The sequence below is a fragment of the Notothenia rossii genome (assembly GCF_949606895.1).
Source record: "Notothenia rossii genome assembly, chromosome: 4".
Taxonomy (NCBI): Eukaryota; Metazoa; Chordata; class Actinopteri; order Perciformes; family Nototheniidae; genus Notothenia; species Notothenia rossii.
In genome coordinates this window covers 59,942,637-59,952,727 of record NC_136902.1, presented here as the reverse complement: position 1 = coordinate 59,952,727, position 10,091 = coordinate 59,942,637, and the positions used below count along the sequence as shown (strand labels likewise).

General features: G+C 39.7%; 1 protein-coding gene across 3 annotated transcripts; it reads left to right on the top strand.

Moving 5' to 3' along the window:
* Positions 1–1,941: 1,941 nt before the first annotated feature.
* Positions 1,942–6,957, top strand: LOC307037423 (G2/M phase-specific E3 ubiquitin-protein ligase-like). Of its 3 annotated transcripts, none has more exons than XM_079678283.1 (12): positions 1,947–2,465; positions 2,702–2,817; positions 2,896–3,202; positions 3,303–3,382; positions 3,598–3,656; positions 3,903–3,942; positions 4,023–4,090; positions 4,405–4,718; positions 4,898–5,076; positions 5,497–5,669; positions 5,960–6,174; positions 6,251–6,957. In XM_079678283.1, exons 1-12 carry the CDS (start codon positions 2,291–2,293, stop codon positions 6,484–6,486), a joined length of 1,962 nt encoding a protein of 653 aa, XP_079534409.1. In that variant the 5' UTR covers positions 1,947–2,290; the 3' UTR covers positions 6,487–6,957. The 3 variants fall into 3 exon arrangements, with proteins under 3 accessions (XP_079534410.1, XP_079534409.1, XP_079534408.1); XM_079678282.1 differs by having other exon boundaries at positions 1,949–2,465; positions 2,699–2,817; XM_079678284.1 differs by lacking the exons at positions 2,702–2,817; positions 2,896–3,202 and having other exon boundaries at positions 1,942–2,465.
* Positions 6,958–10,091: the final 3,134 nt, after the last annotated feature.

Here is a 10,091-nt window from a genome sequence, read left to right as displayed (position 1 = left end):
CTCTGATTGGCTATTCAGCAAGCGAATCAGTGCATGAGAAGCGAAACGGTTGCTTGAGAATGTCTTCCACAAGCTCCAATGGCTGATAGCTCCAGTACCGCACAAAACATGTTTTCGATGGACGAGAGTGAAAACGGAACGCACACGCTATTTGTTGTTTGTTTGTTTCACGTAGACTGTTCTTCTTCTCTGTCTTCCAGTTGTTGCCTCTTTTGAATGACAAATACACACTACCGCCGCCTGCTGGTAAGGAGAGTTATTCCCACTCACGCATGCGTAGTAGGGCTGTAGCGATACACTAATCTCACGATACGATACGATACACGATATTGAGCTAACGATACGATATATATCACGATATTCAGCCAACGATACGATTCGATATAATTCTATACACTTACATCATTTTCTGAAAGATTTTAAAGGGACAGTGTGATTTTGGTGACATCTTGTGAGTGTTCCATTGACTTGGATTGAATTCATTCAACTGAAAACTGAAAGCATCAATTATACAATATATGGCTCTGACTAGACAGAGAGTCTACAGCTTGCAAATGCTGGGCATTGTACTTTGAAACGTAAGTACATAAAGTACAGTAAAACAATGGACAATGGAGAATTAAAAGGTGCAGCAGGTGGCCTGTTCTGAACAGATTCTTTTACAGCATTTTTAGCTTAACACAGAATATGAGGTAGCCAATAATTCAAGTCACTAAGAACAACATTTAATGTAAAATGTACCTGCCAATAATTCAAGTCCAAAGGAATAACATTTAAGCCAAGTGAGTAAGTGCACTTCTCTGAGCAGTGACGATGGCCCATTCCCAAACCGCCCCCTACACCCGTTTGCGCGTTCACGCGGAGGGTCCGCCTACGAGTGTGGAGCGGTGTGGAGGGGGAGTGGGCTATCAAGCCCTCAAACCGCGAGTCTGCAGCGGTGCTGACTTGAGACCGGTCTCTACCTGACCGGAGTCGCGCTGTGTGTGTCCGCTGCTGTCAAGCTGTTAACAAGTAGTTCCAGCAAACATCCACTGATAAACTGCGATGTTAACAACCTCATGATAACCTCATGTTTTAACTTAGGATCATACCTGTGTTTAGTCTAGAAAAAGGTAAATGTGTGCATTTTATTATAAAGTTGTGTATATTTACAGACCGTTGCAAAAACTAAGAAGCTTATAAACATCAGGTTTAAAACTAAAAGAGCTTTGAAACACAATGAAAGATGTTAGGAGTTTTATTTGAGTTATTAATTTAAACTTTTTGTCTAAGAGATGCTGATTTGAAACCGTTGTTACATACAGTTACGGCATTTCCTGTTTCTGCCGGAGAGAGGGGAGGCCGTCCCAAAGCTTACTGCTGTATTTACTCCCTCCATCTGACAGGAGGGAGCCTCGTTGAGCTGCGAGTGTGGCTACAGACGGAGTTCACTCCGTCGAGGGAGTGGTTTGGGATTGGGCCGATATCTCCGGCGGTAGAGAAGACCCTCTCCAGTGTGGTTAATGTTTGCCAACATTCTCCTGAACCGCTTCGCACTTACTGCGAGAAGAAGACACCGGCGTCTGTGTATCTAGAAATGCTCTACAGCGACACTAGCGGCTCGGCTGGCTGACGTAATCGCTCTTCATGCAAAGCGAACGGGGGGGAATGGGCAGCGAGCAGAGTGCCAGGCGGAACACGGGGGATTTGAATGGGAGTTAATGTATCGATACCCGCGGCTGAAATATCGATACTTTCTCGGGAAACAAAATATCGATATATATCGCAGGATCGATTAAATTGCACAGCCCTAATGCGTAGTTCGTACGTGCTCGGCTGAAGTCTTTGTGGTGTGTTCCAGTGCGACACATGGCCAAGACGCAGGAGAACACGCCGACGCAACAGTCGGCATCAGCGTCGGCGAGTTCTCTGGTGACTGCTTGGTGTGTCAAGGCCTTTAGTACGGTGGCTGGGAATTGCAATGGACAATTACAAAGTGTGAAACACTTTAACAAAGCTTGAGACAAATTTACATTTTATAAAACAAAATTACATTAGCAAAAACACTTTTACCAAGGATAAAACAATTTAACATTAACAAAAACAAATTAACAAAATGCAAAACACTTTAGCATTTCCCGAAACACTTTAACATCTCCCGAAACACATTAACATTTCCCGAAACACATTTACAAACCAGAATCAAACCGGAAATGACGTGACGTGACCATAGGACGTGACGTGATTGGCTCAAATTTAAATTTGTTTTGGCGGAAAGACCGAAGGTGCGAGTGTGTTTCATATACAGTCTATGGTGTGTTTACGTTTGGTAAACATGTTTTGTCCGTTTTGTGGAAACAACCTGGAACAAGTGACACGGTTTTGCCTTTCGTGTGGAGGATCTCTGGAGTGTTTAAAGGACACGGACCAGACGGGTGTACCAAGCGCACAGGGGACATCGAAACAGCCGGAAAATGCGAAACAAAGTAAGTGTAGTATTGCGCTAGCTTTGTGATGCTAATGTAAGACATGCAGTAAATAAAAGTTCAATCAGAGTTTCATATCAGTCAAATACCAATCCATGTCTTAACGGAATAGCAACGCATTGAGCTAATATGCTAGTTTTTATTTTTAGGTTTTCCTTAAACCTTAATGCACACTTGCTTTTGCGGATTGTTGGAGCTGCTAATTTTTATATTTTTATTGGAACTATTCATAGCAGAACAACCAGGCCGATCCTATAAACTTTTCATGGAGTACAGAAACTCAAAGTCAAAAGAGAAACAGTCTTTTAACTGTGGGAAAGGAAGACTTAAACAAGAAAAGAGACGAGTCCAGGTAAGCTGCATTAACCGTTTCATAGAAATCTCAGTGTCTCTGTGTGTGTCATTACTTATATCTCTGCTATTTTACTAGATAAACATAGGAATGATGTCGCCACAAGGAGTTGATTTAAAGCCTCGGAGAGGGAAAACACTCCCGTTGTTTACAGACCCGGAGGTAGCAGCACCTGCTATACTGGAACGAGCTGTCCAGAAAATGAAAGCCTTTAACAAGGACATGGATGAAGGACCGTACGTCCTTTTGTATCCAGACTGCTCAGAGGTTGTCAATGTGCCTGGTTCAGAAAAGCCATTCACATTGGCAGAATATAAAAAGGACTTAGGAAAGGCATATGCCAGGATCACCCTTTTCATTTGCCTTGAGAAACATTTTAGAGGAGGTTTGTGGATGTTATTATTCAATATTTTAATTGTTTACATGTTAACATCCTTTACTGCAGAATACATAATAATGTGTTGAACGTTTTGCTTTTACTACAGGGGATGATACCTCAGACTCTGATTCGGATATTGTCATCACATCTAGGAGCACAGCTGAATTCAATCAGGCTGACACTGTGGTGCGTAAATGATTTTATTTTAATTTTCATTTATTTATTTTTCATATACATTTGATTTTAAGCAGGAAATCTATATTCTGGTAAATATTTTAGAAGAACCAACTTGGCAGTTACAATTACTATCAGAAACACTCACAACGTTTCACTGTTGATAGACATATGTGGTAAGGGAACAATAATGGAAGCTGTTGATAATTGTACACTTTTACTCTCAGGTATTTGAATTTGAACCACGAAACAAAAGTACTCCAAAACACAAACCGGAAAATGAAGGGTAAGTTTGTACTTATTTTTACAAAATAAGTAATTTATCTTTAACTGGATGATAAGAATAGGCCACAGCATTTTCTTTGGTGAACATGGATACAAAAATACCAAACATGTCATGTTTAATCTAATTTCAAACAAAAATAATCTGTTATTTATAAATCTTATGGTTCCTCCTACCTCTAAATGTTACTTAAAACTCAACTATACCCTGTATCAAGTTAATAATTTTATCAATTTTATCATGTTTCAGGAAGGCACTTGGACATTCATCCACAACTCAGCCTGGACAGGTATTGAGGCAGATTGTGGAAGCCTGATGTTTCTAATGTTCAGTGTTGTTTTGTTACAGACATTTGTATTTGTATTTCAGATAGTAATATCTGATACTGAGGATATGGGTCCACCCAAATCAAATACAGACAAGACTACTTGCTACAGGTAAGTACAAATGTTAGTAACTCACTTACACGAGAAATACATTTTTGTTTGTAAGATGTTTTAACATGGGAATGATCACTTCCTAACAGTACATACACAGACCTGTATGCACCATGTGTTGAAGAAGAGGACGAAGAGCTGGTTTCAGTCAACATGACGAGTTTATTGGACACTGAAATATAAACGGACAGCTATTACAGTGGCATTACATTTTTTTTCTCTGTACAATATTTCTGGTACAACATTTTTTTTTAAAAACTGTTTGTGCACTCTCTGGAATATCCACTAATAAGGTCACTTTTTTTCCTTTACAGGGAGGAGATGAACATTACATTACCTGCCATTATTGCTAACCTCTCTCAGCCTATTGATCATGGAAGAGTCAGCCGGTTCAACATTTCAAGGGCTAATGTTTGGGATGGAGCAGTCAGAGGTTTCAAGCGTACATCGTATTCAGAAAACTGTGACATGCTGGTAAAATTCACTGATGATGCTGGTGTTTTCGAAGAAGGAATTGACTCAGGTGGTCCCAGGAGAGAGTTATTATCTCTACTGATGAAGAATCTGAAAGACCGGCCCATTTTTTATGGGCCAGACGGACGCCGCTTCTTGGTCTACAATGCAAATGGTATGCATACGGTTAGAAGTGTACTAATACAATTGTTAATGATCATTAACCATATATATCACATGACATATGATTTGTTGCTTGAACAATTTTTCCAAAACGTTGAGTTTCATTACAGTACATTAAAGTATATAGTAAATAATGTTTTAATTTTGTAATATGAATACATTTATTCACAGCTGTTAGGGAGGATGAATACTACTTGGCAGGAAAGATGATTGCAGTGTCAGTTGTGCATGGAGGTCCAGGGCCACATTTCCTGTCAGAAGATCTTGTACATTATCTTGCAGGCCAGCCTTCATTCAAAGCAACAGTTGATTTAATAACTAATGAAGAAGTAGGGAAAGCTTTACAAGAGGTGAGAATTGCATACAGCAACAGTGTGGTAGGGTGGATTATTATGTAGTTCCTGCAGTGTTTTGAGACATCTTTACTTTACCTTTATCACATACACCGAATTGGCTTCATTTTTTGTTTTGTGATCAGAATCCGAGTACCCTTATTAGTCCCACAGAGGGGACATTTACATTGTTGGAGCAGAATAGAGCCAAAGACAGCTTAATGTTACCTAAGAAGAATGATAAAAAACTAGTAAAGATACACAAACACAATTTACAAAAAACACATCCTGTAATAGAGGATTTAGCAGCCAGGTATATATTGCACAAGGATAGTAGTAATAGTAATATATAAATCTTGCAATGGAACAAAAATGGCAAAAATATACAGTACATGCAGTTATTGACTGGATTGTTTATATCCATTTTATAATCTTCAGATTGAGAATGCTGCCTCAGTGGATGCCTTGCGAGAAATGACCATGAGACACAGCACAATGTTACAGACAGCAGGTTGTCTGAGACATGTGGCTTCTGTTGAAGGAAAGAAAGATTTTGTGTCAGACTACCTCCAGTGGTACATTATTGGCCGAAACTCCTCTGTAATTGAGAGGTAAGATCATATTTGTATTCATGTGATTTTTTTTTTAAATGTATGTAAGAATTTTTTGTTTAAAATGCCTCATGGTCCCCCTCTTTGGTTTATTCTATGTTTATCTGTTAGCAATTAGTCAGTGTCAAAATGTGTGCCTGTGTAGTATAACTGATATGGGACGTCCGTCTCTCCTTTCCCTGCCTGTCTTGTGCCAATCTTTAAGTGCTCATGCCTCCCCCCCTGGTTTTAGGTATTAGGTTATTTAAATGTGACTTTGTGATGAAACATTTTTTTTGTTCACTCTTCAGATTCAAGGAGGGTCTTTCAGCCCTTCAGTTTTTAAACGCACTACAGCAGCACCCTACTCTGCTGGCCCCGGTCCTATGCCACTCTGAAAAGCGACTTACTGCTCTGGAACTTGAGCGACTCTTCAAGCCTGACCTCAGTCCACCAGGGAGTAACAGGAGGCTTAGGGAAAGTCAAACTTTGGGCTACTGGGCAGACTATCTCCTCGATTGTGAAGGTTTGTAAATCGCTGTTTTTATAACTATTTCAGGAAACACATTGCCAAAATGTATCTGAACATGTCTTCTTTGCAGAAAGCCAGACTGCTGTGTCTTTGGAAGATGTTTTGATGTTTGCGACTGGGCTGACTTCACTTCCCCCATCTGGATTTGAACTATCGCCAGGAATAGAGTTCCTTGATGACTCTCCATTCCCAATGGCAAACACATGTTCCAACACATTAAAACTACCACTCCTTGACGCATACAATGTGTTTAAGTCCCAAATGGACTTTGGAATGCAAGATTCTCCAGGATTTGGCTGTTTTTAAGTCATGTGACTGGATGACCCATAGAGTACAGACTCTATGAAGGTTGTTCATAGAGTAAACACTCTATAAAGGTTGTTCATATAGTTGTTGTTAGATGTGAACGTGTTTTTTTTTTTTTCTCACAGCTCATGTTGTCCATTCAGTTTGGGACAAAATCAAAGTATTATTCTATACCTATATAATTTTTATAAATACTCTGAACTTTGCTATACATATTCCACATTGCCACCCATAGCTTCTTTGTTGTAAATCAGTCATTCATTCTCAGGTTTCCAGTGAGTCCACATGGTTGAAATAAGACTTATACAGAAATGTTCTTTCTGCACACAATTACGCACACAACATAACCTTGTTTGTGCTTGCTAATTGGAGCGTTGTTTGTTGTTATTCCAGTTATATTTTATAATGATTAAGATATTTATGTTATGACTATGCTGTGATTTGGTGCTGTATAAATGACATTGAAACAAATATGGTGATTGGCTGGAAACAATGTTCATTTCAAAATGCTGTTTTTATTTAAAAATGTATGGGAATATCTTTTTTCTAAATAGGACCAGTCTTCGGATGAACAGGTACCATAATCATTTGGATACATCACAGGGGAAAGAGTAAATGCAGTCTGACAAACCATGAAACCAAGCATTGTTGAGCCCTGAAATCTGATTTGGAGTGGTGAAACAGTGCTACTGTACTTCTGAATACCTTTTCGATTACTTTATAACTGAGCATATTCTTTCAGCTTCATGTACAGTTCTGATACAGTCTCCCAGTTCTCTGGCTTCTGTAGGTCATTGCGCTCCATAGCAAAGTCCAAGTACTCCTGCATGTTTTGGTCCCCACATGGAGCTATTGACAGGCTTGTCTCAGGAACAGCATCCAATTCTGCCTGTTCAATCTCAAATCCACAGTCCCTGGAGCCAAATCTATTTTAAATAGAAGACATAGTATTTATTTACATTTAAGATAAAAACACAAAGAAGTATCAATCCATCACCAATGTACTACCTGTGTGGCAAGTAGTACAGTTCATTGGGCACTCCTCCTGGACATGATGCTGTTCTGGAAGGGCGAATCCTGTGACTGTTCCACAGTCTCACACACTCATCCAAGTCCTTCTGAATAACATAAACGAAGCAGAATCTCAGAAGGCACTGATGCTCGTGACTTCCGTTGAAGTATCCAGCATCTCGGAGGTCTGCAAATAGCTCCATCCAGAACTGAGACCTATAGAAATTGATATTTTTTCAAGTGAATTATTAAGCAATATACAACAATTCTACAAATTACATTAAAAGGTTACCAGTAAAATCAACAACAAATCATTGAGTGTCTATTTCATAATTTATTTGCTTCACAACCTATAGGGCCTAGGTTCCCCTCAGGGGCTGCTGTTCAATCCAAAACCCACGCTTAGATGTTCACAGTTTCTAACTTTATTTCTGCCAAAAAGAAGTTCTAAAGAAAGGCCTTGTATAGTCTGGGTCATAGACTACAGGCTATATATTATATCTATTATAATAAAAACTGATACACTTTAGCTAAGCAAATGTTGTTTGTCTGACAGGGTTGGCAAGTAATAGAAAATAATGATAAACACTTACCTTCCCTTTCTTAATATGGACCACCAGGACTCAATGCGCTGATTAGTCATGGATGTGCCATACATGTGGCTGGACGCTCCAGAGTAGTAGTCATGGTGATGGTGACGTAGGGTACACTGAATTGCAGCCATAATTCCGTTCTCCGTGCCACAATCAGTCCGCAGCCACACCGAGGTTTCGCAAACATTTGAGGAAATATTGAGCGATAACTCTTGGGTTATTGTTTGTTGGACCACATTCAAGCCATAGTACTTTACGTGAAAATCCATCTATGCATCCTGAAAGGGCCACACCGAATGGCTTAAGTTTGTCATAACCGTCAGCATGCCACATATAGTTTGGTCCCATTGAGTGGTAGGTTCTCCTTATAAACCTTCTGCGAGATCTCCTCTCGCAGCCTCGAGGGTTAAGCTCCCGGAGCAAATTCATAACATCATCTCTCTTCACTTGAAGACTGTACTTTTGTTTTAGTACCTGCCACATTGTTCGGTATCCAAACAATTGTCCAGGTCCACGAAGTTCCAACCTGATGGCGTTAATTACAGCGATTTGAGAGGAATAACCCTTTCTGCGGTAAAACCCGGCTTGATTCAGTTTGCTTTTAAGAGTCCGCAAACTGATTTTTACACCGTGAAAGGTAGACAAAATGTCCACGATTACAGCATACGAGTGACCTTCATTAAAATATTGCACGCAATGATGCAAGATATCTGGTCCTTCTGTCTGGTCCGTGTCCTTTAAACACTCCAGAGATCCTCCACACGAAAGGCAAAACCGTGTCACTTGTTCCAGGTTGTTTCCACAAAACGGACAAAACATGTTTACCGAACGTAAACACACCATAGACTGTATATGAAACACACTCGCACCTTCGGTCTTTCCGCCAAAACAAATTTAAATTTGAGCCAATCACGTCACGTCCTATGGTCACGTCACGTCACGTCACGTCACTTCCGGTTTGATTCTGGTTTGTAAATGTGTTTCGGGAAATGTTAATGTGTTTCGGGAGATGTTAAAGTGTTTCGGGAAATGCTAAAGTGTTTTGCATTTTGTTAATTTGTTTTTGTTAATGTTAAATTGTTTTATCCTTGGTAAAAGTGTTTTTGCTAATGTAATTTTGTTTTATAAAATGTACATTTGTCTCAAACTTTGTTAAAGTGTTTCACACTTTGTAATTGTCCATTGCACTTCCCAGCCACCGTACTTTAGACTGTTAAAATGTTTCTTTTCAATGGTTTCAATACACTTGTAATACATTATTTTGGACTGAATGCAGACACATTTTAATGTCATCTAAACATTGTCTTGTTTAGATGACATTATGTTATGTTCCTGACCAACGTAATGATTGGTAAATGGAAATCATACCAACACAACAGTTTTACTTTTGACCTGCCGCTAACAAACTTGTCAGTTTTTTTAAGCCTAATTAAAAGTTCCTTTGGACCAGAAACCCACTCAGGCTGATTGTCTCCTCCTTGTCTGTCTGCTTCTCCTCATCAACCTGACGTGATCTTATCAACATAACAAAGACAAAGCTCTTTATTTTGCAGCCTTCAAACTCTCATTAGAAATTTGGCATTTCATTCTCCCTTTTTCTGCAGCCATGCCTTCCAGCCTAAAGTCTGATCAAATGTGCTGAGAACAGAATGAAAGAGACCAATTAGGTAAAGGACACATTTCGCCTTCCAGCCACCAATTACACTATGGAGTGGCTGCTCTGCCCGAATGACCTCCTGCTTTACAATGTAGTGGCCGAGGCTTAAAGAGAAGTTCCCATCAGCAAAAACACGTGGGTTTGCTATCCTGACTCCAAAATGGTGGAACGAGCTCCCCATTGAAATCAGGACAGCAGAAAGCTTACACATCTTCCGGCGCAGACTGAAAACGCATCTCTTTAGACTCCACTTCGAGCGATAGAATTACTAACAAAGCTCTTATATACTAATAAAGGACTGGCTTATCTAAAGCCAGTTGAGTAGCACTTGAAATGTTTGGCTC

Bases quoted from the DNA above. Each gene is read 5' to 3' on its own strand.
- LOC307037423 (XM_079678282.1), top strand. From the start codon at position 2,291: ATGGTGTGTTTACGTTTGGTAAACATGTTTTGTCCGTTTTGTGGAAAC. The intron at 3,657-3,902 runs GTAAGTTTGTAC...ATCATGTTTCAG, and splicing joins CACAAACCGGAAAATGAAGG to GAAGGCACTTGGACATTCAT. The intron at 5,670-5,959 runs GTAAGATCATAT...TTCACTCTTCAG, and splicing joins AACTCCTCTGTAATTGAGAG to ATTCAAGGAGGGTCTTTCAG.